This window comes from Geotrypetes seraphini, chromosome 5 (genome assembly GCF_902459505.1).
Source record: "Geotrypetes seraphini chromosome 5, aGeoSer1.1, whole genome shotgun sequence".
In the NCBI taxonomy this organism is placed as follows: Eukaryota; Metazoa; Chordata; class Amphibia; order Gymnophiona; family Dermophiidae; genus Geotrypetes; species Geotrypetes seraphini.
Window position 1 is genome coordinate 106,394,301 of NC_047088.1, and position 27,626 is coordinate 106,421,926.

Below are 27,626 nucleotides of genomic sequence, written 5' to 3' on the forward strand. Positions count from 1 at the left end.
CAGCGTGGTTAAGGATATATTCAACAGTGTTGATGTAGAGCGGAACGGCCGCTGCAAGCATGCCCAAGCGGCACAAAAGACGTCATCGCGTTTTTTGCGTTGTGACGTCATAGAATCGCCTGTTCTTCATACGCAGTTATTTCCTCTAAAATGGCTATCGCAGGTCATACCTGCAGTTGAGGAACTCCTGGACCCGCCTGACCCGGCGGTATAACAGAAGAGCCTCATGTCCCAGGGAAGTGGAAAGGATAGGACTTTGAACACCATATAGACTTCTTATAAACTTCGTTTAAGTTCCACAAAGACTGGCAGGAAAGGCACCCTAAGTCATCCAATAAGCTTTCTCTGGATTTCCCAGAGACATTATTTCAGAGAGGATAGTTTAGAAGTGATATCTTGCTCGAAAGAACACTCTCCTGGTCTTAAAACATTCCTACAATCAGCTCATTCTTCACAACAAAGGTAAATCCCATAACTTACACTGGCCCAACTTAGAAACAGAATCAAAACACAGATCAGACCTGAATGTGGCTTCTAGTTCACAGGAAGAGGAAGTAGCCAGCAGCACAATACTGACCTCATTGTGACATCATCAAGGTGCACCTGGAAGGTAGATATGCCACAAGTAAAAGACAAGCCAGGAGTTGACCTCACAACCTACAGATGATCGCTACAGTGCTTTTACTCACTGAGCTACTGAGACCCTAACCCTAACCCTGAAAACAACAAAGTCCACCACCTATATATACTCCTTTGAGAGCTAATAGGAAGCAGTGCAAAAGAGGGATGGTGAGAGTGAGAGTCAAACCGGTGACCTTGAGAGGTTGGATGGATTGGCGCATTAACCTGTTGAGACAGAAATGCTTTCTTTGAGTTGGGTGTGACATGATAGGTTTATACTGGTTTATATGTTTCCTGTGTGGGTTTCTCAAATGTATAATCTAACAATGAGGGTAATGTTATGCAACTGTAGCTAGATGAGGTGTAAGAGTAGTGAAACCCAGGTGTGTAAGAAGGAAAGTATTTCCCTACAAACCACAAGATGGAACAATACCACCTTGTCTGTCCTCCCTAGTAATGCCATCTTCTTAATTATGCTATTTGCAGGCTCTGAGGCAGGGATCTCAAAGTCCCTCCTCGAAGGCCTCAATCCAGTCAGGTATTTAGGATTTCCCCAATGAATATGCATGAGATCTATGTGCATGCACTGCTTTCAATGCATATTCATTGGGGAAATCCTGAAAACCCGACTGGATTGAGGCCCTCAAGGAGGGACTTTGAGATCCCTGCTCTGAGGTCATGTCATTGGACCGGTGAGCAAATGGGAGACATGACAACCCCTATTTCCCTCCCCCCTCTTCTTACCTTTCCAACCTGGCCCTCAGACAAAGAGCAATGTGATAAGAGTGATCCATTTACAGCGGTACCTAAGGAAATAATAATGCCTGTGCATTACTCAATGTATCAGAATGGGCCCTGGCATTCCTTTGGTAAGTAATCACAACATCCTTAAATGGTTTAAGATTTTTATTGTAGAATATCATGTCATTTCATTGACACTCAAAAGTCCAGAAAAGCGGTGTGAAATTGTAACATCATGCAACTGCAGTTCGCTGAGATGGATCACAGCTACACCGGTATACAGAGTAAGCCACTCCTAGGTCCAAATCAACTCCCAGCCTACAGGAGGAAAGGGTACAATGTCAGTGCCTGTGAAATATTAAGATTTCCTCATGGTAGGGTAAGGCAGGATGTAGGAAAAGGAAGACAGATTCAGAGATGTAGAATGTTCTTCGGTGCACTGGAAGAAAGGAAAGTAAGGAGGTCAGAGAATAAAGGCCAGGTTTCTGCCATAGAAGCAAGGGAAATAAAAGCCGTCCTCCTTGTTACAGAGTCCATATGTGAGCTAAGAACCTACACACACTGGTTGGAATGTTGAAGGTTAGTAGAAGTGAGCACAAATGTCTCATACCTACCTATGCACAAGTATCAGGACTACGTCACAGGATCCGCCCGTATCACAGGAACAGCTTCACGATGAGATGCTAGCCACAGGAGGAGGAGGAGGAGGAGGAGGTCAGCTGGGCCCGAACACCTGCAAAGAGGGGAAGCATGTTAATACATTGGAAAAGTCCCCCACCTCAAACTGTCACAATACCTACAGTTACCCTATAGCTTCAGTTGAACTTGAAGTACCAGCATGGAGAAGGGAGGGGGGGGTGCTATAGTCTTATGCTACACAGAAACTTGTAGACCAATACCATCATTAACTCCTACAAGGTGTGGAAAGCTGAGCAGCATATAGGCTTCTGATAGCCATAGTTTTAACATTTTAGCAGTATAGGTCATCCAATCGGCTTTCTCTGAGCTTCCACTATAGATGTCATTTATACCTAAAACTAAGGGGGTGTTCAATCAACACACATGCTAACCTAACACCAGCATGTGTCGATATACGATTTGTTGTTGGTAAAACAACAAAAAACCAAGAGGTCCTAAACTGCTAGCTCTTACCAGGCCATCGAGAAGCACATTACGATGCCCTTGTATGGTGACGATGAAAGTCTTGGACATCTAACCTGCAACAAGAGTATGAAAGCTGTTAGCTATTTGACATGTGGGCAATTCATCATAAAGCCTGCTAATGGAATGATATACAGGAGCAACATAGTGAATGAGGCCAAAAACAAAGATAGCTATATTTGATTCTTACCTATTATTCTACCTTTAATACTTGAGCTGCTACCAATAACTTCTTGCTTTGCTGGTCAGGGACATCTGAGCTTTAACTGCTGCCTAGAGACAGAGGCATCATCACATTCACTCACATGAGACAGAGACAGACAGAGAGAGAGAGAGAAGCTGTTTGGGGTTCACATAAATATACTCACCATTATCCCAAGAAATGGGCTCTTATTAGGTTGTCCTTGACCACCTGCCCTCTCCTACACTCTTCTTGCTCAGGTAGAGGTCTGCGTCTAGCTTGGATGTCCTCGTCATCGTCACTGTCTTGGACCGGCTCATGAGGGTCTGGCATCCGTCTTCTCAGCGCTAGGTTATGTAGCATGCAGCAGGCAACAAACATCCTGGACACCTTGTCGGGCCTGTACAGCAGTTGCCCTCCTGAGCGGTGTAGACATCTAAAGCGGGACTTGAGCAACCGAAACGCACGTTCCACGATGGTCCTTGTGGTGTTCAGGGCCCGGTTATATCGCTCCTCCTCTGGCTTTTGGGGACGCACAATTGGGGTCATCAACCACGTCCTCAGGGGATAGGCACGATCACCTGCAAGGAGAAACAATATTAGAAAAGGGGCACATATCTGTTGTCCATTGTTCTGCATCATCCTCCAAAGTTAGCCATGACCCTGTGATAAAATGAGAGAAAGGCGGTTAATGTAGCAAAGCTTTATCTGCAGTAGTACGTTAACTCACCAACCAGCCATCCACCGTGGATTTCACCCCTCTGGAACCTGCTACCTAGGCCGGAGTGGGCCAGGATATAAGCGTCGTGGCAGGACCCTGGGAAGCTGGCACACACATCCATCACCTCCATGGTAGCACTACAGACCACCTGCATGTTCATGGAATGATATGCCCTCCGGTTCCTAAATTGCCTTTCAGTTTCAGCAGGTGGTCTGAGTGCTACGTGTGTGCAGTCTATAGCTCCTAGGACAGAGGGGAAACGTGCCAGTTGAGCAAAACCCCTCATTGTGCGTCGCCGCTCTGCCTCACTCATCGGAAACTGGATATACATAGCAATACACCTTAAAAAGACTTCCAAAAACTTATTGATTATCCTGGATACAGACGGTTGACTGATGCCAGCCCCAGCTCCCAGGGGTCTTTGGAAGGTTCCTGTAGCCAAAAACCCCAGGGCTGTAGTTACTTGTACATAAACTGGAAGGGAATGTCCCCTAAGAGTGGTGCGCTCCAAATCCACCTGCAGTTGCTCACAGAGATGAACTATTGTCTCCCGATTAAATCTAAAGAGACCAATACACCGCTCATCTGTCATATCAAGGAAGTTCGCCCTGGGCTTATATACCCTGGGGCGTCGGCATCGGCCTGGGCTTCTGCCTCTAATCTGGCCACACCCCAGGGCCACAGCCGGACCTCTTCCTCTACCTCTAAGCTGCCCACGCCCCGGGGCCGGGGCCAGACCCCTTCCTCTGCGCAGCAATCTATCAAGGGCCACCACACGTAAGACAAACTCAAAGTCATCAGCCATCTCTCAAACCAACACCAGACCAAAGACACCAACTGACAAGTACACAACAAAAGGGAGAAGATGGGGGAAAGGAGAAACAATAAGATCACAGTACAAAGTCACAATATCACAAATCAAGCACCAGAAGCACGAACGCACGGGAGTCTAAAGGAGACAAAATAATGGTTTTTTAGAGTTCCTTATATACCCTCGACGCCGAACTAGCGTCTGAAGTCATAGAAGCCGTTAGAATTTTGAAATCTGTTTGCATGTTCATTGTGTGTTCATAGATCAAATACACCTGTAGATACTTGCAATGATTACCCCTTGTCAAAGCTTGTACCTAAAGCCATTTCTGGAGACTCCCATTCCCAAATCCCCAACATAGCTCAGTGCTTAAAAGCACTGCATATATCTTTCAAATGTCAGGGGTTCAAGTCCTGACTAAGGTTACCAAAGACATAATATTCTTTTTTTTTTCCACTCACCTAAACATGCATAGCTAAGCTAAAATATGAGAACCTCCTGAGATTATGGCTATTACTTTCCCAATCTTCATTTATAACTTCATTGTGTTTGGGGGAGGCAGCGATATCAGCGTGGTTGAGGATGTAATCAACAGTATTGATGTAGAGCGGAACGGCCACTGCAAGCACGCCCAAACGGCACAAAAGACGTCATCGCGTTTTTTTGCGTTGTGACGTCATAGAATCGCCCGTTCTTCATATGCAGTTATTTCCTCTAAAATGGCAGCCAGGAGACAGCCAAATTTCTCCACCGAGGATTCCAGGCTGCTGGCCAGGCTATTCCTGCCACATGAACACTACTATTTTAGAGTGTCAGGCCATCGCAGGTCATACCTGCAGTTCAGGGACTCCTGGACCCGCCTGACCCGGCAAAAGAGCCTCATGTCCCAGGGAAGTAAGTATTCCAAGTCAGGCCCTCACAAATAATCATGTAAAATGTAATAATGATGGAAACCTGTCTCAATCAAATTGGTCATGTTTTTGTGGGTAAATCTTGATTCCTTTTAAAAACTACAATTGTGCATAATAAATCTTTTATATTGAATATTGAAATTAAAGCACATCCCAAAGGAGCAGTAGTAGGATTTCAAATGACAAATTCAGCTCCTACAAGGCATCTATTCCATTCACAACATGCACACAACTAATTTTTGTGTCACGAGCATCGCATTTGTAATAGAAACATCTTGAAATCAACTTTGCCAAAGGAAAACAAATATATTAAAGTGCTGCTATGTCATTTCAAGTACCTACAACTTTCCTGTATCAATCTGCTGGTCTAGGGAGATAGTGGTATGACGTTTAAAGTGACAGCGTCAGTACCCTGACGTCAGGGGTTTCAAGCCACGCTGCTCCTTCTGACCAAACTATTTTATTGCCCCTGCTGCATGATTGTAAGCTCACCAGGACATGCTGTAATGTGGGGCAGTGCTGATAGGCTACAGCCTCAGCACCCTGGGGATGTGAGTTCAATCCCACACTCCTCCTTGTGATGCTGGCCATGTCACCTCAAACCCCCCCCCACTGTCCCAGGTACAGTAGAGAGATAGCGATGCCTCCAGCACAGAAAGGGGAAAATGCTGGAGTACGTGAATACATTCATGTAAAACATGTGGCAGAAGGGTGTGGAGGCAGGCAGCAAAGCAGATAGGGGCTCTTGGAGGGCTGCAAACTCCATTTTTATGTGCTTATAGAGGTCAATACTTAAGTAAACATGTTATGCCACAGTGCTAGATGGCACTCATCATATCCCTCCCTCTCTGTTCTTTCTCTCTCTCTCTATTATCCAGGTTGAGGATCTCAGGAAAAGGGGACGGCTGCTGAGGCGCCAGGAGCAGGCCTTCCTTGAGGGGGTGATGGAGGAATTGCGCGCTGAAGCCGGTGAGTAATGAGTCCAGCGTGTGTTTCTTTGTGATCAGCCTACCAGAATAAATAGATGAAAATGCAAGTGAAGAATAGTAGAGTAAGCAAATAAAGGTTACCATATATCATTCTCACCTACAACTGTTTGGCTAGGTGCAAGCTGGTGTGCTGAGCTGCTCGTCTGGTCTCTCTCTGGCAAACACATAGGTGATGAGCATAGTTAACCTGAAATGAAGAATAGAGAGAAACTGTTAACAAAGACCTATGTCTCCAAAATTAAACACTGAAGTTGTGGCAGAACACACACCTAGAAGTAACAGAGGTGCTAACATACCTTTAGACTCCTTATTAAAAATGGCAGCCATTAGGCACTCATTAGGAGTTTTCCACCTGAACCATGTACACTGATTGGATGTCCACTGAATGGCAGTGTTTCCCGCCCCCCAACACACCCGACCTATTCTTATCAATGAGTTAGTACACAGAACCATTCCTCACCTGATTTTAACTTGCCTGTAATTTGATTCTACAAAGAATTAACTTTAGCTCTATGAGTAAACCCTCTCAGATGTGTGAACACATCCATTTTACTTACATATCCATTTTTCTACCAGCAAAATTTCTACCAGCATGGTCTTTATCAGTCTTCTCAGTCATTTTTGTCAGCCCTGTGGAATGGAGAGTAGGAGATATCAGAAATAAAATAACTATTATAAACAATAGCACACAATGAAAGCCCATAAAGAGAAGTCAGTTTTTCTGGTTGGTTTCTTTAGTTCTATCATAAGGACACCTAAGTAGCTTACAAAATATCATTCTCACCTGGACTTACTATCTGAGCTGCTTCTAGAAAAGATAAAACAACATGTAAGAATGACATGTAGCTTGTTAATGGCTCTGTGGAATAGAGAGAAATGGGAGGCAGAGATAGGAAAAAAAATGTAAAAGACTAAGACAGAGTAAAGTCTCAAACATCTGCATAAGCAATAGGACAGAATAGAAAGGAAACACTACTCACCTGGACCTTCTTATACCCATGCACTCCTATGTGGCGTCTGACATCAGTTGGGCGGGAAAACTTTCCCAATGCTTATTGGGCGCCGTTCGGGCGTGGTTGCTTATCCCGCTTCCTAACCACGCCCATCACACCTCATTGGCTGTCCTATGGGGGGGGTGTTTGAACATGTTCTACAAGTAGCCTGAAAAGATGGCTTCACCTTACAACATGGCTCCAAAACGGAAATTGAATTTCTTGCATGGAGAGTTGCAGATATGGAAAATGGAGGTGGGGCAGACCATGACATTATGAAAGCAGGGAGAGTGGTGGGTGTGGGCATCTGTGTGTAACCTGACCTGGCCCCTTCTTTTCCCTAACAATTTATTCCCCTCCACACTTAACACAAAACCTAAGTCCTCAACAATCCCTCACACCAACACCCAGAAAAATCCATAAACTAAAGAAATACAGATAATGGGGGTGGGGAGGAGTGTCAAAGGCAGAAGGGAGTATAAAGGAGAACAGGCAAGTCATAGCACAAAGTTTCATCATTGAGGAAACGGAACACCACAAACACCAACTCACATGAGGGGATCTTACATAGGAAAAATGGCTGTGCCAAAGCTTTCTATATACTAAAGCACGCCTAATTAGCGTCTGATGTCATAGGAACTGTTAGGATTCAAATCTAATTGGATGTGCATTGGATGTCGTTTTGCAATATACAGCTGTAGTGACGTTGTAGTCATTTCCTTCACATCTCTAAGCTTTGATACGAAGCTCTATGTCCTAAACAAAGTTACCTCTATAGCTCTATGCCTTAAGGCATTGCTTTTCATCTTCCATACATCAGGGGGTTCAAGTCTTGAGTAAGGTTAGCAAATAGGTTATATTCATTTCTCAGCCAGGACACCTGGTAACTCTTTAGCCTTGCCTTTGCATATCAATATTTTGCTTCAGCTTTTATTATGTGCAGCCCATTGTCTAATATTTAATGCAACCTGTTCTCTCTCATGCTGAACACCCTCCCCCACCAAAAACATCCCCCCCTAACTGGATCATTCTTCAACACCTGTCCAAGCCCTCTGAAGTTTGATTTAACTCATAGCTGTTGGCCAATTCCTATATTGCATCAAAAGAAACACATTCCTACTAGAATGGCTTGTAGTTAGGAGTAAATGAAAGTATCTCATGCACCTGTGGCTGCAGAATGCTGAGGAGAAACAGCAAATTCCACCACTTCTGAGAACTGTTAGGATGCAAGGAAACAAAAGTGAACAACAAACAGCACTGCAATCGGCTCTCTTTTGAAAGCAAAGAAAAAACAGCACACATTATCAGCACTTAAAAAGAGAATAAACAGATACACACCTTAACATTCAGCTTCCCTCATTGCAAAATGGAGGTCTTCAGTTGCACAAAACTGACCTCATTGTGACCTCATCAATCTGCACCTTCAAAGTAGTATGCCACAATTAAAAGATGTGCTGGGTGTAGAACTCACAACCTCTGGATGTTAGGAGCACAGGCTGGCGCCTAACACATAGAGCTACAGCTGCTTCTACTAAGGTCCATCTCACCACCCGTTCATATCATACTTGACTGAGCTGTCTATGCTCATTAGCGATCATATCAGGATGAACTCAAATAAGTTTAAGCAAAGGAATGCCTAAAGATTTGGAAGGTTTTCAAGTAGAAAACAAATATCAACTATGTATTAAAGAATTGCAGCACAAATGACGCTGATCGGTAAGGGCAAAAAAAACACCACTTTTCCGGTATGACGCCTTAACGGAACAGATTACTTACAGTCATATATGCATTAGTACAGTGCTTAGAATGAAGATTAGCGTGTGAGAAAAATGGAGCTTCATCTCACATGCATTCAAGCACACTTGGGAATATGGGTTTGGGGCTCAGTGAAAGCAGCGCTTTTAACCATTGAGCTACCACTCTTTTATCTCATCCTGCTATGACATTATAGCTAAACTCCTTTTCCCTTAACACTTCACTAAGATATAATATGACAAGGGAGCCAGAGGCATTGGAGCTGTAGCTCAGTGAGGAAAGGCACTCTCTACAAATCTTCTGGGCTTTGAGGGTTCAAATCCCAGCCTGTATTTTACTTGTGGAATATCTACCTTCCAGGTGCACTTTGATGATGCTTTCCACTTCTTATAGGAGTTGAATATAACATTACTGTACAACTTTGCTGTGTAGCAGAAAAATAAACTTTTCCCCCTTCCATGCTAAGAATTTGAGTTCAACTCATCTTATATTTCTCCTTTTAAACATGGCATACTTTGTTAGTTTTTATCATGGTAAAGTATACATTTCTGAAATGGTGAAGAAACAATAATATACAACTGCAGTGTTTTGTCTCACCAAACTGCTATAAGCACAAGAAAGCATTACTAGGTCAACACGGTAATGCTCTTGTTCTGAGCTCTGACCTCTGAAACTCCCCAGTTCAACTTCCACCTTTGCTCATTTTAATAAGGTCCTAGTTTTTTCCTATTAGTTCTTATAACAGGGTCTACATGGTGGACTTTGCCATTTGTAAGGTGCACATTTCCCTTTCCAGGCAAACCTATTTTCAACTTACCATGGCTCGGACATCCTAAGCAGTGATGAGAGGAAACCTTTCCTCTGACAGCAAGATGACATTTGTGGATGCCATGTTTAAAAGGAGAAATATAAGATGAGTTGAACTCAAATTGTTAGCATGGAAGGGGGAAAAGTTTATTTTTCTGCTACACAGCAAAGTTGTACAGTAATGTTATATTCAACTCCTATAAGAAGTGGAAAGCATCATCAAAGTGCACCTGGAAGGTAGATATGCCACAAGTAAAATACAGGCTGGGATTTGAACCCTCAAAGCCTAGAAGATTGGTAGAGATTGCCTTTCCTCACTGAGCTACAGCTCCAATGCCTCTGGCTCCCTTGTCATATCATATCTTAGTGAAGTGCTAAGGGAAAAGGAGTTTAGCTATAATGTCTTAGTAGGCTGAGACAAAAGAGTGGAGCTCAATGGTTAAAAGCGCTGTTTTCACTGAGCCCCAAACCCATATTCCCAAGTGTGCTTGAATGCATGTGAGGTGGAGCTCCATTTTTCTCACACGCTAATCTTCATTCTAAGCACTGTACTAATGCATATATGACTGTAAGTAATCTGTTCCGTTTAGGCGTCATACCGGAAAAGTGGTGTTTTTTTTGCCCTTACCGATCAGCGTCATTTGTGCTGCAATTCTTTAATATATAGTTGATATTTGTTTTCTACTTGAAAACCTTCCAAATCTTTAGGCATTCCTTTGCTTAAACTTATTTGAGTTCATCCTGATATGATCGCTAATGAGCATAGACAGCTCAGTCAAGTATGATATGGAAGGGTGGTGAGATGGACCTAAGTAGAAGCAGCTGTAGCTCTATGTGTTAGGAGCCTATGTGTTAGGAGCATGTGCTCCTAACATCCAGAGGTTGTGAGTTCTACACCCAGCACATCTTTTAATTGTGGCATACTACTTTGAAGGTGCAGATTGATGAGGTCACAATGAGGTCAGTTTTGTGCAACTGAAGACCTCCATTTTGCAATGAGGGAAGCTGAATGTTAAGGTGTGTATCTGTTTATTCTCTTTTTAAGTGCTGATAATGTGTGCTGTTTTTTCTTTGCTTTCAAAAGAGAGCCGATTGCAGTGCTGTTTGTTGAGAAAAAAAAGGGGGTTGTAAAAGCCATGTGTAAATTATATTATTGTTTGGGCAGAAATGTGGTTTGTTATCCATGCAATATAATGTGTTCCATTGTTATGGTGTCATTATATTTATTAGGACAGAGAAAAGATGAAAATTACCTATTCAAACTCACTATTGGAATTATTGATGAAAAAACACAGCGGACGTCTGCCTTGCGTCTAACAAAGAGCCGCAATTACGATAGTTGAAACGGCATTGAAATCCAAGTTAGACCAGGGTTTCTTACGTCTACATAATACACGATATTTAGACGCAGTTGCTCGCTCAGGTAGCGCTCATCTAGCGTCCCCATTTGGCACACCCACGGAACGCCCACGTCCAGAGCTGGAGACGGGACTATGCTTTCTATAGACGTCAGTTCATCAACTACGTCTTAGGGACATCTATGTGTCGTTTATTTCCCAATTAACATTAATTAAGACCCTTAACTCCGTAATTATTCACTTACATCGGACGCCTAAAGCACGCCTAAAATAAACGCAGTAATAGAGAATTTACCCCTAAAGGTGCATTCAGACATAGTTACCTTACACAATAAAATCCTCCCCTGGGAATCACCATACAAGCGTTCTACCTTACCCGGGAACCCCCTGCGTACCAAAAGAGCAACACCCGCCTTCTTATTTGAGGAAGATGCATAATACACCTGACCCACCCAGCCCCTCAATAATTTATCATGTTCTGCATCAGTCAACCTGGTCTCCTGCAAACATGCCAAATCAGCCTTGTGATGTTGAAGCCGTTGAAATATTTTGCTGCGTTTGATAGGAGAGGTTTTGCCACAGACATTCCAGGACAAGAGGCGAAAAGTCTGATCACCCAGGTGAGAAAGGAAACAAATACACTTGCCCCTGCCCTCGAGTAGTACCTCCCAGACTCCCAGCCAGGCCTAAGAGGGAATACCACAAAACCCACAGAAGAAAGGCACTCTGAGTGACATCATAAGAACTCAGCAAAAACATTGGAATAGAGAAAATAAAATTCTGCAGAGTAAACCACAATCCCCTGCCCCAACCCCCTCCACCAAATCCCCAAACTCCCCCCCAACTCTTCCCCACTCCCAATCCCAATCCCAAACCCAAGTACATGGCTTGCCAAGAACCCTCCGGGCCCCAGGAAAGCAGATCACGTCACTGACGCCGTCAGCGCCCTGTCCTCCTTGATGAGTGAATTGTCAAGTCGTGAGAGAAATCAAGATGAATAGCAAAGGTGAAACCACCGCTAGCCACTCAAAAATGGGCACATGTTCCAACTCAGGGGGGAGGCAAGGAAGGCTCCAGACGGTTCACAAATTCTCCCGCTAGGTCCGCTGAGTCAAACACATGCCACTTTCCATTATGCTGAATTTTCAAGATAGCTGGGTATAGAAACATGAAACGACGCTTCTTTTCCACAAGCCTAGAGCAGATAGGATGAAACACTTTGTGCCGGTCTGTCAGTGCGGCCGAGTAATCTTGACCAATTCTCACAGGTAAAGTTTCATAGACCAGCAAATCCTTTTTTGCACGGTAAGCCCGCAGTATTTCCACTTTATGACGGTAATTATGGAGTTTTCCGATGACCACTCTAGGGCGCTGATCAGATCCAGTGCGCGATCCCACCCGGTGAACCCGTTCAAACCGGGCCGAACCCAAGGATGTCGGCATCGGTAACTCACTGGCCAACCACGACTCCACCACTGAAAGCAGCACGGAATCAGAAATATTTTCAGGGAGGCCTATAAACCTCAAATTGCCACGACGAGACCTATTTTCCAGGTCTTCCAGTTTGTCCTGGCAGGATCGCAGTTGGGTCGTCAGCGTGGCCACCTCAGACGACACTCCAAGTGCCCCATCTTCCACGGCCGACACTCAGGACTCCAACTCCGTGACTCGGGCTGCGTGATCCTCTAGCAGCGATTCCAATTTAGTGAGCTGTGTGGAAATCTGAGTCATACGCGGCTCCAGTGCCTGCAGAATTGCCTGCTGCAATTCAGTGAGCATGGCTGGTGTAAGCGCCGGGCTGTCTGCACGCGGCACGTCCGCCATCTTGTCCTCAGACACTTTTGCTCGTTCCCGATCCTTTTTAGCGGTTTTGGAAGCCATAGCAGAGGGCGATCGGGCCAGAAAACGGTCCATGCAATGGCGGCACCAAAACTGCGGTAGCGGTGGTCAGCGATTCAGACTAGAGTCTCACCCGAACGCGAAATGAGGAACAGGGCTCCGGAGCCGGCACAGAGTGCTGTTGCCTGACTCACAGCATCACGTGATCTCAATCATGGATTTTTAATGAGAATAACTAATGAGCAGACTGGGTGGACCGTTCAGGTCTTTATCTGCCATCATTTACTATGTTACTATATTGTCTTTTCAGGCTGCTAGCTGGGAGGGAAAACTAGGACCTATAAGACAAGCATCTGTATCTTATGATCATTATAGGAAACGTTAAAAACTTACCCCCTCCCCCTTTTACTAAACCATAGTGGTTATTAGTGCAGGGAGCCATGCTGATTGCTCTGCGCTGCTTTCAACGATCATAGAGAGCATTCATTGCAGCTCCCTGTGCTAATAAACTAAACTAAACTAAACCTTAAGTTTGTATACCGCATCATCTCCACAGAAATAGAGCTCGACACGGTTTATAGTAATTGGTATAGAAAGAAACTACAATGAAAAGTAGAAGGGCTTAGAAAGAGAGGCTTAGAGGGAATTAGTAAATCGATGAGGGAGAGGTTATTGCATTTTGGAGAAGAGCCAAGTTTTCAGATGTTTTCGGAAGAGTTGGAGGGAGGACAGGCACCGAAGTGGGGTGGTAAAACTGTTCCAGAGTTCGGTGATCCTGAAGGAGAGGGAAGTCCCTAGTTTTCCTGCATGGGATATGCCTTTTAAAGAGGGGAAAGATAGTTTGAATTTTTGAGTGGATCTGGTGGTGTTGGGATTAGAGGAGTTCCAAGATAGTGGAAAAAGGGGAGGCAGGATACCGTGTAGAGCAGGGGTGTCCAATGTCGGTCCTCGAGGGCCGCAATCCAGTTGGGTTTTCAGGATTTCCCCAATGAATATGCATGAGATCTATTTGCATGCACTGCTTTCAATGCATATTCATTGGGGAAATCCTGAAAACCCGACTGGATTGCGGCCCTCGAGGACCGACATTGGACACCCCTGGTGTAGAGACTTGAAGGTTAGGCAGGCACATTTGTAGTGAACCCTAAGGATTACTGGGAGCTAGTGAAGCTTAGACAGAAGCGGGGAGACGTGGTCAAATTTGCTTTTTGTGAAGATTAGTTTAGCCGCAGTGTTCTGGATACGCTGGAGTCTGTGAAGGCTTTTCTTTGTCAGGCTTAAGTAGATAGAGTTACAGTAATCCAGTCTGGAAAGAATGATGGATTGTACGAGGACAGCAAAGTGATGATGATGGAAGCAGGATCTCACTTTCCTTAACAAGTGAAGATTGAAAAAGCATTTTTTACTAAGGAATTAAGGTGGTCATTGAAAGACAGTGTGGAATCGATGATGATGCCTAGTACTTTGCATGAGTGTTCAAGATGCAAAGTGGTGCCAGAGGACAGAGGGATAAGGATGGGTAGCTTATCTAATTTTGGGCCGAGCCAAAGTAGTTTTGTTTTGGTCTCATTTAATTTCATTTGTACGGTGAGGGCCCAGGATTGGAGGTTCGATATACATGAGGAGATGTTCTCAGAGAGATTGGTGAGGTTAGAGTCGGTCTCAAGGAGGACAAGGATGTCATCGGCATAAGTGTAAAGCGTTTCCAAGGGGGACAATTGGAGGAGTTTCAGGGAGGACATATAAACATTGAAGAGAATCGGGGATAGAGGTGACCCCTGAGGAACTCCACAGATCGGTTTCCACGGGAGGGATGAGGAGCCATTCATGTTAACAAAGTAGGAGTGGGAACGTAAGAATTTTGAGAACCAATCTAAGACTGTTAAGTTTAAGCCAATTTCAGAAAGTTGGAGAATTAGTATATCATGATGGACCATGTCGAATGCTGCAGAAAGGTTGAATTGAAGAACAACAGTGAACTTATTGCAAGAGTGAAGATGTTGGACATTTGAGATTAATGAGGCCAATAGGGATTCGGTGCTGAAGTTGGGTCTGAAGCCATGTTGGTAGGGTAGGAGAATGGAGAATCTTTCAAGATAGGATGAAAGTTGGGTGGAAATGATGGACTCCAGCAACTTGGTCAGGAGAGGAATATTTGCTATTGGGCGATAGTTGGATGGTATGGTGGGGTCTAGATCAGCTTTTTTCAGTAGTGGGGATAGGGCAATGTGTCCCATTTCTGCAGAGAATAGGCCTGAAAGTAAGGCAGAGTTTATGAGTTTGGTGAGAGATGAGATGGCTTGTGTGGGAATTTTCTCGGATAGGTAGGAGGGGAAAGGGTCCAAGATACAGTTGCAGGATTTCAACTTGAGGCAGAGTTTGACGACCTGGGAATCAGAAACAGGCTCGAAGGCGGTACAGGATCTGTCGGCTGGAATGTGGTTGGCGACGGTTAAAGTGGGGTTGGAGTCGGTGGATATCAGAGAGTTGAAGGAGGGTGCTGGTGGGAACGAGCCTCGTAAGGTAGTGACTTTCTCATTGAAGAATTTTGCTAGATCGTCTGCAGTTGGAGAGGAGGGGAGTGTGTTGGTATCATGTTTGGAGGAAATGAAGCGCCAGATGTTGAACAAAGTATTACTTTGGTTGTTGGACCTGGAGATTTTGTTACCGTAGTAATTCTTCCTTGCTTTTTTTAGTTCAGTATTGTATGACTTAATATTAGCCCTCCAGGATTGTCTGTCTGTGGGGGATTTAGATTTTTTTCCATTTGCGTTCCAGTAATCGACATTTCTGCTTCAGTTCTCTGTGGTATGGAAGGTACCAAGAGGCCTTGCGGGAGTAAGAGACCGTTTTAGTGGATAGTGGTGCGAGGGAGTGATAGGTGGTCTCAGAGAGGGTGATCCAGGTGTGCCAATTGGATTCAGGGTTTGGAGGGTTAGGAATGGTGGGAATTAGGCTGAGGAATTTGGTCCAGAACTGTTTGCTAGCGATTTTTTTTCAAAAGGTAATGGAGTTTGAGGAACGAGGTGGGGGCCCAAGGTGGGACATGAAAATAGGGAGGCAAAAAGCCCCTAGGAAGTGGTCAGACCAAGGGATATGATCCCAGCACGGGTCATCGACCGAAGTTTTGTAATCGGTGAAATCGAGGAAACTGATGATGTCTAGTGTGTTCCCCTTTTCATGGGTTGGAGAGAGAGCCGGTGGGAGGAAGCCTAAAGAAGTGAGGAAGTTAATGAAATCAGATGCATCCTTGTTGGTGGTATCGTTTAGGTGGAGATTAATGTCACCAATGATTAATAATCTATTAAATTTGAGGAAGGCGTTTGTAATGGTCTTGAGGACTGATTCAGAGGATTAGTTCCAGGGGAATGGTGGACGATATAATAGTAGGATACCCAGTGGGTGAGGATGGAGTTCGTCGTTGACCGAGACTAGCATATATTCTAGAGAGGCATGGCTGCCCTTTTCGAGAAGCTGGACATCGAAGAATGACTTGTGAAGGAGTGCCAAGCCACCTCCTTTTCAGTTAATTCTGGGGGAGAAGAGGTCTTGGTAGCCGTGAGAACAAAGCTCGTTTTGCGTAAATATGTCGTCTTTTGCAATCCATGATTCTGTGATGAAAAGGAATCCAGGGTCAAGGTCTTCAAGTAGGTCCTTCATAATTTGGGTTTTGTTGCATGTGGATCTGGCATTGCAGTAGAGAGATGGGACTGGGGTGAGTGAGTCTAAGGCAAGGTTGGGAAGGTTGGCAGGGGGAATGGGCTTTAAGGAGGCATGATTAGTTCTTCATGGTTTAGTAAAAGAGAGAGTTACTTATTTAAGCAATATTTTGGGGAATAATGTGAATGTAATGTATGGCTCCATTGTTATTTGTAATTCTCTGGGAAAACACAGTTCTCTTTATGTTAATCGGATAGAACTGTAATGTGTTTGCTGTACAAATAGAATGTTATGTTATGAGGCTGTAAGGCACATGTGGCAAACACAAGGCCTGCGGGCACTAAAACCCGTGCTATGCATTAGTAAAGGAGGGGGTTAGTGTGTGCTAAATTGGTTAGTGCACCTTAATAAAAAGACTCCTAAGTATCTTAATAAAAAATTCGACTGCGACTTAGCCTATGTTTTACATTTTGGCCCCTTATGTGATTGAGTTTGATACCCCTGCTGTATGGGCTCATGCAGTAATATACCTGTGTTAATTAGTACAGAAACATTCTCCTAATAGACTCACCTTCTCAGAAAAAGTTGTCATTTTTTTTTAGTCTGTGAATAGTACATGCTAACTTGGAACTTACTACAGGACACCTGAATGTATCCCATGGTACATCATTGCTGCATTAGGCATATTTTAGGTAATGCAGCTTAGTAGAAGGGCCCTTTAGTGTGGAATATTTTATTAGAAAATAAATTGTTATAAAAGGTAAAAATACAACCCCTACACTACCAACCCTGGCAAGTAACAAGATAGAATCAGGACTGAATCGACCGGTGATGTGTTCCGTTTTTTTCCACACACCTAAGAGGATACCTTGTCTAGAACCAGGCAGATAGGAAGTTTATTGCAGAAGGGAAAGAGAACAGGATCGCAGACTTTCTGATTGGATGAGTGAAACTGACAGGCGTACACCAGCATCTCTCACGTTCCAAACAACCGCTGAATCTCGTTGTCCCTAGTTCCAAGCTCCAGTGTAAATGCGGCGCGAGACCAAAGAAAAAGGCAGAGAGGTGGGGCTACGCGCGCCAACTATATGAAGAGGGGATTAAAAACAATTGCAACGGTTGAACGCCCCTATGCTGTGGTTTTGCGCGAGCTGCCGAGTTCTCTTCATCCGTCTATAATTTTGAAAGTCGGTGGTATTGTTTGTTGTTGTCGGTGACATTTATTCTTATACCCGCCACAATCTTTCTTTTTCTTTTCTTTCTTTCCTTTAACGGAACGCAGGTTGTCTCCCTCTCACTGGTAGCGCTCTAAAATCGTTATTATTATTATTCGTATATTTTCTTTTTTGTATATAAAACGGGAGTGAGTTATGAGTGAGCTGCAAGGAATCGTTTTAAAATTGCTTAATTATTTGGGGATAAAATGGCCTAGATGAGAGGATCCTCTTTTGGCTATGTCGGGAGTAATTTAAACGGCCTTTTAAAGTCTATGTTGCTCTTTAAATTTTTTTTTAAAGGGCTAGTGCTGCAGCTTCTTCACCCATCCTAAAGAACGCTAGTGGATACGTTTCACCAATCGGAACGCGGGAAGTGAGAGACACTGAATGTCGACCAATTGGAGCTTGCTTAAGGGTACGGAGAGGAAGAGATAGCTTTTGATTAATTGGTGCGTTGTGTGATCCAATCAACAGAGTCCGAGGATTTGTTGCTGGGCCTATAGTGGCGCGGCTGGGAGGCGGGTCTTGGAAATGCGGTCCGGTGGGTGACAGGAGCAGAGGTTGGAACGGAAGGCTTAATGTGCCAGCGCCAGGGGAGGATCCGGAAAGTGACGTAAGACGGAGGCCCCCCGTACACACATAGACACACGTACAAACAGAAAGACTATGGAGGCCCCTGCCTGTAGTCGGGGCAATGTCCGTCAACAGCGTCGTTCCAAATCCCAGCGGGATCGCGATAGGAGACGGCTGAGTACTCAGACTCCACCACTGTTAGGTCAGCCACAATCGCTGGCATCGGGGTTACTGCTGGGAGTTAATCCAGCCAGGGGTGCCCTCGCCGTTTCCGCTTCATCAGGCTCGGAACAGGAGCAGAGCACAGTACCCAGCGGCGCAACACGACCGAGGCCACCGCGTCGGCGTCGGAAAGAGGCAGCCAGCTCTTGTGAAGAGGAGATAATTGACGGCTTTGCTATTGCCAGCTTTGTCAGTCTGGAGGCTTTGGAGGTGAGACAAGGATGATTGAAGTGGTGAAAAATGTCATCCTATTAAGCAAAGTGGGAGGGAAGATATCTGTAAAATGGTGATGGTGGTGGGTGCCTTTGTATTTATCTCGAGCATTTTTCCAACAGTAGCTTGAGGTCAGTTACTTTCAAGTGTCAGGGTATATTTCTCGATACCAAGGGCCTTATAATCTGTCGGGGGCCAATGCAGAAAGCTAGGGCAGATGAAAGTTTGTTTAATGTCTGTGCTTAGTTTTCCAGGGGACTGATGTTCAAAACCTAACACCAATCTCTACTGAATGTAGATTATAAAATCCATGCAAAATTTTATCTGAGGTTGGTAAAAATTGTTGGTTCAAACCCACTCTGCTCCTTGTGACCCTGGGCAAGTCACTTAATCCCCCCATTGCCTGGGTTACATTAGATAGATTGTGAGCCCGCCCGGACAGACAGGGAAAATGCTTGAGTGCCTGAATAAACTCGTATAAACCGTTCTGAGCTCTCCTGGGAGAATGGTATAGAAAATTGAATAATAAATAAATAAATTCATTAGAGTAGACTCAAGTTGGATTCATGCCCAATAGATTAATAACAAATAATGTCTGTCTTTTTCATCAAATCTCATCTTATCTAAATCCTTATAGCACCCTGTCAATAGCTGTGTCTATTGATGCAGAAAAAGCATTTGATAAGATGAAATGGAATTTTTTGTTCACGATATTGAGAAGGTTTGGTACCCCAGAGGAGTATATTAATAAGGTTAAGATTCTTTATACCAACCCAATAGCTCTAATAATTGTTAATAATTCACTTTCATGAGTAATTTCACTTCAAAGTGGAACTTGACAGGGATGTGTCCTCTGTTGCTTTTCAATCTAGCTCTTGAGCCTTTCCTAATTGCAATTAGGAATAATTCAGAGATCAAAGGCATTCAGTTGAAAAGCTTGGAATTCAAAGTAGCTGCTTATGCAGATGATATCATGTTATTTCTTTTTCCTTGCCACAGTTTTCCTTTTGGTTTCCCCCCCCCCCAACTAATAGAAATGTATGCCTAATTCTCTGGTTATAAAATAAACAATCAGAAAACAGAAGTTCTACCTTTTGAATGTGCATGCTTAGTCTGATTGGCCTTCAAAGGGATTAAAATATTTAGATTTAAAATTGTGCATAAATTTGTATGCAACGATGCTTATAAATTCCAAAGCAATTTTAAAGTCCATTAAAGAACTATGGAACTCCTGGAGTCCTTTGTGTTTAATATGGTGGGGTTGACTAGAAACAATCAAAATGATGCTTATGCTTAAAATTTATTTTGAATATGATCCCAGTTATCTTTTCAAAGTTCTTCTGTCATCAGCTAGATGAATTATTGTCTCAATTTCTATGAGTGTTGAAGCCACCTAAGATTGCCCTTAAAACACTAAAGTGTCCAAAAGAATTAGCAGGAGTTGCATTTTCAGATTTTTTACTTTACCATAAAACCTTTATTAAACAATAATCTTGTTGTTGGATCCATTTGGTTAGCTGATTTTGTTGTCTTTAGATAAAGAATTATGGGGCTCATAGTAATGTTCACAGTACAGTACATTCCTTTATTTTTACCAATGAAACTTTCCCCCTCTTTTACTAAGGTACGCTAACTGATTAGCACATTCTAATTGAATTAGCGCACGCTAATGCGTCCATAGACTAACATGCACATATTAGCATTTAGCACGTGCTAATTAGATTAGCACACGCTAATCGGTTAGTGCACCTTAGTAAAACAGGGCCTTATAGTAGTTTCTTCTCATGCTTGTCTTATGGAATTGGATAAGTTCATGGACATTCCTAGTTACACACCCATACATTCTTCAATATGGGATAATTCTAAAATTAAGATAAACAAGAGTCATATTTTGGAATGATTGGTCTAATAATGGTATATGGATTCTAAACCAATGGTTCTCAACTTCTTCAAGCCAAGTACCCCCTAAGTCTAATAAATATCAACAGAGTACCTCTGCTCCGCCCCTGACCCCACCCTCATAACAATAGTAGTAATAATAATGCAATTTCTTCTATCCATTTTTCATATACACACAATATAATCTTAATACATAATGGCAATCACAAAATTAAAAAAACACCACAAAGCCACTGTATGCAGAGAAAATGTTAATTATCATTTATATTAGGTTTTTTATCAAAGAGGTCAAGGCAGATGACTTTAAAATATGCAATGTCGCCTCAGTAACAACTATAGAAAAATAGACAAATATAGTGCAAAATATAGACAGTCGATATAAATTCTGAAAACTGACACATTTCGATCATTAAATTGAAAATAAAATCATTTTTCCTACCTTTGCTGTATGGTGATTTAATGAGTCTGGTTGCACTTCCTTCTGACTGTGCATCCAATATTTATTTTCTTTCTGCCTCCTGCATGCTTCCTCTCCTCAAGACCTCATTCCATTCCCCAACCAACATCTCTCTCAGTCCCTCCATGAGTCCAACTTTTCTCCCTCTCTCCTCCACTCCCATTGGCAACATGTTTTCCCCTCTCTCTCACTGTCTTTCTCTCATTCACTCCCTTGCTCCAAAGGGAGTGGGGAAAGAGAGAGAGATCCAGGGTGCATCTCTCCCACACCCTCTACTGCCACAGCCAACATTTTTCCCTCCTTTCCAGCAGTCCATCATCTTTCTCTCTGCCTCCTGCACACTTCCTCTCCTCCAGTCCTCATTCCCTCCCCCAACCAACATTTCTCTCTCTCTCTCTCCCCCCTTCCATGAGTTTAACGTTTTACTCTCTGCCTTCTTCCCCTTCCCCTGAGTGTGACATTTCTCCTTCCCTCCTTTCTGCTCTATTGCTTTCTCTCTCTTGCACACTTCCTCTCCTCCGGACCTCATTCCCTTCCCCAACCAACATCTCTCTCTGTCACTCCGTGAGTCCAACTTTTCTTCCTCTCTCATCCCCTGGATCATGTGCAGCATTTTTCACCACTTCCCACCAGCCCCATGCCCATTTCTTCTTCTCTCACCTTCTTCAGCACAATGCCACATCTCTCCTTCTATCACTATGTCCAGCATTCCTCCCCCTTGCATCCCCTTCAATCTGTCCCTGTTCCCTCTCCACTACCATATCCAACATTTCTCCCTCTCATCCTTCTCTCCCCCATACATCTCTCTATGTCCTAAGTTAGTGCCCCCTTCCTCACTCCCTTCTGTTTCCCATGTTCATGCCCCCTTCCATCTGTGTTGCTCATGCTCCCCTCCCCCTCCCTGCACGTAAGTAGCCACCTGTCTGAAGAAGCTGTCTCTGCCTTCGGAGATCCCGCCTTCCTGCCCATCCCTTGCCCCCAAAGCTGACCCAGTTCTTGTTTGCTCCTTCTGTCTTCAGTGGTTTTCCTTGCAGGATGGTGCAGGATACGATTCACACACTGCCCGTGGCTGAACAAGAAGCCTTCCCTCTGATGTCAATTCTGACATCGGAGAGAAGGTTTCTGAGTCAGCTACTTACATGTAGCATGGAAACCACTGCCTGCACTGTCCCTGCAAGGAGTGCCGCTGAAGACTGAAGGAGCGAGTGCGGTTCGAACAAGAACTGGGTCGGCTTCGAATGGGCGGGAGTATCCTCCGCAGTGGCCATGCTGTGTACCCCCAGCATGAGGCCTGCGTACCCCTAAGGGTGCATGTACTGCGTGTTGAGAAACACTGCTCTAAACCATATAATTTCTTGTGCAACTTTAAAATCTTTTTAGCCATTGCGATTATAATTTTCACTTTCAAGTAACCAGCAGTTCTGATAGCTCCACTTGCAGCATAGCATAAATTGTGCTGATGTTTTATCTTCTGTTACCACACAAAAACCTTCTATAAATCTATTTATTGAGATTTACATTCAAGAAGGGTCATGTTGTTTCTCAACTCTATAAGCTGTTACTTCAGAAAAAGTCTATTTTTAAGAAAAAGACTACAACACGCATGGGAGGCTGAAACAAAGTTTTATCCTTCAAAAAACCCAGTGTCCTTATTTTGGATTAAGCTCAGCCCACTTTCATCTGCTAGCATTAAGCAATCTCTGTATTTTGTTTATCATCGATTATTTGTGGTGGGTTTGGCACCTATTTTATGCTGGTCTTGCAGAAATTACCAAGGTGCATTATTGCATCTCATTTATGAATGTCGACGTACTCATGACTTTTGGATGTGGGTATGGAGAATTTATAACAGAAATATTCTTAGTAAGGAGCCATTATCCTTGAAGATTGTAATATTTTTAGCTTTGGCAGTATCTCTAGATCAAGCTGATATGAAGCTTCTGCATATTCTCTTGACAAGTACCATAAAAACAATTTTTTCTACTTGGAAGGACAATTCTGTGCTCAACATTCATTTTGGTGGCAATCTGTTTTGCAAGTTCACAAATTTGCGTTATCTTTAGCTGATAAGCTGGAAACATCCTGCAATGTATTAAAAGTTTGGTCTAGCTTAAATATGTCAGAAATGGTAATTTAATGTAGAATATTTGCAGTAATAGCTCTGTTGCATGATTTTTTAAAATATTTTATCTAATTGTATCACTTTATTTTCATAAATTAATAAAATTTCAAGGATGAAACAAAACCTAACACCAGCATTAAAGGTGATTAGTGTTGGAGAATCGCGCATGCTAATATGTACAAAATGTTCAGAGGGCCACAGTGTGGTTATCAACCTGCATGTTAGCTGCAAATTGTATTTAAATATATTGATATTAGAAGTTAGGCGGTACGTCCTGCAGAAAAAAATGCTAGCGTTAACCCTGAAAACTTACTGACAGGTCGGATGTGGCATTAAAGGTTTTGAGGAGAGGATTTCTGATATGCTGCTAGTTTTGTGTCTTTTTGGAAGTGAAGGAAGGCATGTAGCCTTTAAAAGTGCTGATAGCAAGAAAGAAATATGTGCGAGTCCAAACAAAACTGAAAGTGAAAGCATACATTGGCAACTTCTGAAGACTTGAGGCGGTCCAGAGGAGGGCGACGAAAATGATAGGAGGCTTGCGCCAGAAGACGTATGAGGAGAGACTGGAAGCCCTGAATATGTATACCCTAGAGGAAAGGAGAGACAGGGGAGATATGATTCAGACGTTCAAATACTTGAAGGGTATTAACGTAGAACAAAATCTTTTCCAGAGAAAGGAAAATGGTAAAACCAGAGGACATAATTTGAGGTTGAGGGGTGGTAGATTCAGGGGCAATGTTAGGAAATTCTACTTTACGGAGAGGGTAGTGGATGCCTGGAATGCACTCCCGAGAGAGGTGGTGGAGAGTAAAACTGTGACTGAGTTCAAAGAAGTGTGGGATGAACACAGAAGATTTAGAATCAGAAAATAATATTAAATATTGAACTAGGCCAGTTATTGGGCAGACTTGCACGGTCTGTGTCTGTGTATGGCCGTTTGGTGGAGGATGGGCAGGGGAGGGCTTCAATGGCTGGGAGGGTGTAGATGGGCTGGAGTAAGTCTTAACAGAGATTTTGGCAGTTGGAACCCAAGCACAGTACCGGGTAAAGCTTTGGATTCTTGCCCAGAAATAGCTAAGAAGAAAAATAAAAAAAAATAAAATAAAATAAAAAATTTTTAATTGAATCAGGTTGGGCAGACTGGATGGACCATTCGGGTCTTTATCTGCCGTCATCTACTATGTTACTATGTTAAAATGAGCCTTTCCCCAAAAATTTATGTGCAAACAATTTTTGAAAAGGTGCAGAATTGCATTAGGGGGCTAGGTTTCTGTGCTGTTCTTGGCGCTGTTGGTTTTGGTGCAGGAGCTCAGAGCATTCAGGCTGAGGTGCTTGATGCAGAAAAAAGGTTTGCACAGAATCGTCCACAAAACTTTGCATTAAGCTCCAGAGAAATGCACAGAACTCATTAAGGCAAGCATAATGGAGAAACTTGAATGCCAGGTCTTGAACACGTGTAGTAGACTTGTTCTTCTGCAGTAATATCTATAATGATTTAATGCTAGTTTCTTTTTACTGTGAACATAACAGTACTTGAAACTTTACAACAGACAGGAGATGATTGTTTTGTGCCTAAATATGATCGCAAAACTTTTGTGCTGCTGATATTTACCCCCCACCTTTTTACCAGGCCTGACAGTTTGGTAAATGCTCCGACACCCATAGAAATTGAATGGGCATTGGAGCATTTGACACACGGCACTCAGCTGTGTGGCTTAGTAAAAGGGGTCCTTAATGTGCAGAGCAACTTTCCAGTACATGTACAGATGTGTACTTCTTGTTTTTGCTTGGACATACACACCATACTAGTTGCCCTCGGAGTAGAACCTTATGCGCATGTGCTTGGTGTGCTTGCCCTGGTTATTACACATGTTCTGCCTGCTTCAAACATGAATATGATTAGCTTACTTCAAATAGGTTGAAAAGATGACGGCAAAAGCTAGAAGGGTGCTTGGATGCATAGGGAGAGGAATGGCCAGTAGGAAAAGAAGTATTGATGCCCTATATAAAGGGTAGCGGGGATGTGACTTGATATACAGCTTTTTCTGAGTGGTTATAATCGAAGCAGTTTACATTTTAGACAGATACTTATTTTGCACTTGGGGTACAAGGAGCTGCAGTGGGAATTAAACTCACAACCTTATGGTGCTAAGGCAGCTGCTCTAACCATTAGGCCACTCTGGTGAGACCTCATTAGAATATTGTGTACTATTTTGGAGACTGCACCTTCAAAAAGATATAAACAGGATGGATGGAGTTGGTTCAGAGAAAGCTACTAAAATGGTCGGTGGTCTTTGTCATAAGTCAAATTGAGACAGACTTAAAGATCTTCATATCAAGTTTCAAGTTTATTAGTTTTTAATATCCCGATCATAAAACAAATATCTGACCGGTTAACAATAAAATTTAAAATAGGTTAGAAAGAACTAGTTGTTTGGTGTATTAGAAAAATTAGAGAAAACATATAAAACATGTACTGACAAACCTGAAAGTGAGGATGAATGGGGAGGAAGGGAGAAGTTACATAATATTAGAAGAAATGAGATAGAGGGAAGGGATAGGACATGAGGGATGAGGGTGCATGGTATAAGAGATACGCGCTGAAGTAAAGGTTAGTTTTGGGAAAAAGATAAATAAATAAACAAAGTAGAGATACAGTATATATACATATATATACAGTACTTTGGAAGAAAGGCAGGAGATTTGATAGATGTTTAAATACCTACGTGGCATAAATGTGCATGAGGTAAGTTTTATTTGAAAGGAAACTTTGGAATGAGGGGACATAGGTGAAAGGAAGCAAGCTCAGAAAATACTTTTTAACGGAAAGGATGGTGAATACTTGGAAGGCCTTCTGGTGGAGGCAGTGGAGACAAAAGTGTATCTGAATTTAAGAAAGCTTAGGGCAAGTATGTTGGGATCACTAAAGGAGAGGAGGGGGTTATAGATAGCATGGTTGGGCATACGAGGCCATATGATCTTTATCTGCCTTAATTTTTCTGTTTCTATGACGAGCAAAACTTCTGTGCTATGTTAGCATTAGAAACTGTGCACTTGGCCATCAGTCCATGGCTTTCTGCAATGGCCCCTGAGTTTGTTTCTGAGGCAATTGAGATTTAACTGACTTGTCCAAGATTTTAAGGAGTGTCTGTGGGGATTTAAATCCTGGTTTCCCTGGCCTGCTGCTATAACATTTAGTAGGTAACTCTGCTTTCACTTGTGGGGATGGTGACATGATTTTATTTTCCCTTGGTCAGAGGACAGAGATGACAAATGCGAGAACTCTGTGGTCAGTTTTATTTTTTTCCAATAGGGGAGAGAAATGGCAGAGTACTCCATGGATCTGAACAGAATTTAATGTTTAACACACTCCATTAATTTGAAAAAAAACCCAAAACAACAAGAAAAAGGAGTGAAGTGATCAGATTTGCAGTTTGAAAAAAAAAAATATTCTGTGTTCTTAAAAATATAAGTAGACCTTGAGGCACTGTAAAAAGAATCTTGCCAGACTAAGGAACTGAACATATAAAGAGAGAATCCGCTATAATAAGACCCTTAGCGCGCATGCGCACTTAAATCTTGGTGACCCCTGTGTCCGTGCTTCCGTGCCACACATGCACAATAGAAGGAGCCAGCGGTGGTTTCCCCTTCGCCCTTCCTCGGCAACGCTGGCTCCTTTTACCGCACATGCGGAGGCACCTTAAGAACGGACGTACGGAAGCAGCGACCACGGTGGCAACTCCCCCCTCCCACCCTCACTACATCTAACACAGCGCTTTCAAACTTGTGATGAATGGGCCGCATAGAACGGCCCCCCAGGTTCTATTCTGCGGCCCACGGTCTGGCCGGATCCCTTACTGAAGTTATTCAGTCCCTTGCCAAAGTTATTTTTGAGTTCAAAACTGCACCTGCGTTAGAGGCCTCTCTGATGTCACGTCGGAGAGAAGGCTTCCGACGCAGGCACGGATCATGAGAGGAGCTGCAGGGGCGGTTTTGAACTCAAAAACAACTTCGGCAAGGGAGCTGGCCAGAAACGACGAAGAGAAATGCTGCTGCCCTGCTGCACAGGGAAAGGTGGGGTGGGGAATGCTGCTGCATAGGGAAGTGGAGGAGGAGGGAAATGCTGCTGCACATGGAAGTGGAGGGGGAGGGAAATGCTGCTGCTGCTGCTGCTGCAGCACAGGGAAGTGGAGGGGGAGGGAAATGCTGCTGCTGCAGCACAGGGAAGTGGAGGGGGAGGGAAATGCTGCTGCACAGGGAAGTGGAGGGGGAGGGAATGCTGCTGCACAGGGAAGTGGAGGGGAGGGAATGCTGCTGCACAGGGTGGGAGAGAAATGCTACTGCTGCACAGGGAAGTGTGGGGGGGGGAGAGGGAA

General features: G+C 43.5%; 1 protein-coding gene across 3 annotated transcripts in view; it reads left to right on the plus strand.

The window, feature by feature from the left end:
• The first annotated feature begins 17,550 nt into the window (after window positions 1-17,550).
• FBRS (fibrosin) overlaps window positions 17,551-27,626 on the plus strand; it is a 391,643-nt gene continuing 381,567 nt past the window's right edge. For 2 of the 3 annotated variants that reach the window (XM_033944951.1, XM_033944952.1), the window contains exon 1: window positions 17,551-18,769. In XM_033944951.1, the coding sequence (XP_033800842.1) occupies window positions 18,431-18,769 (339 nt within the window). In that variant the 5' untranslated portion in view covers window positions 17,551-18,430. The remainder of the gene's footprint in view (window positions 18,770-27,626) is intronic. The other variant, XM_033944950.1, reaches the window with a different exon arrangement.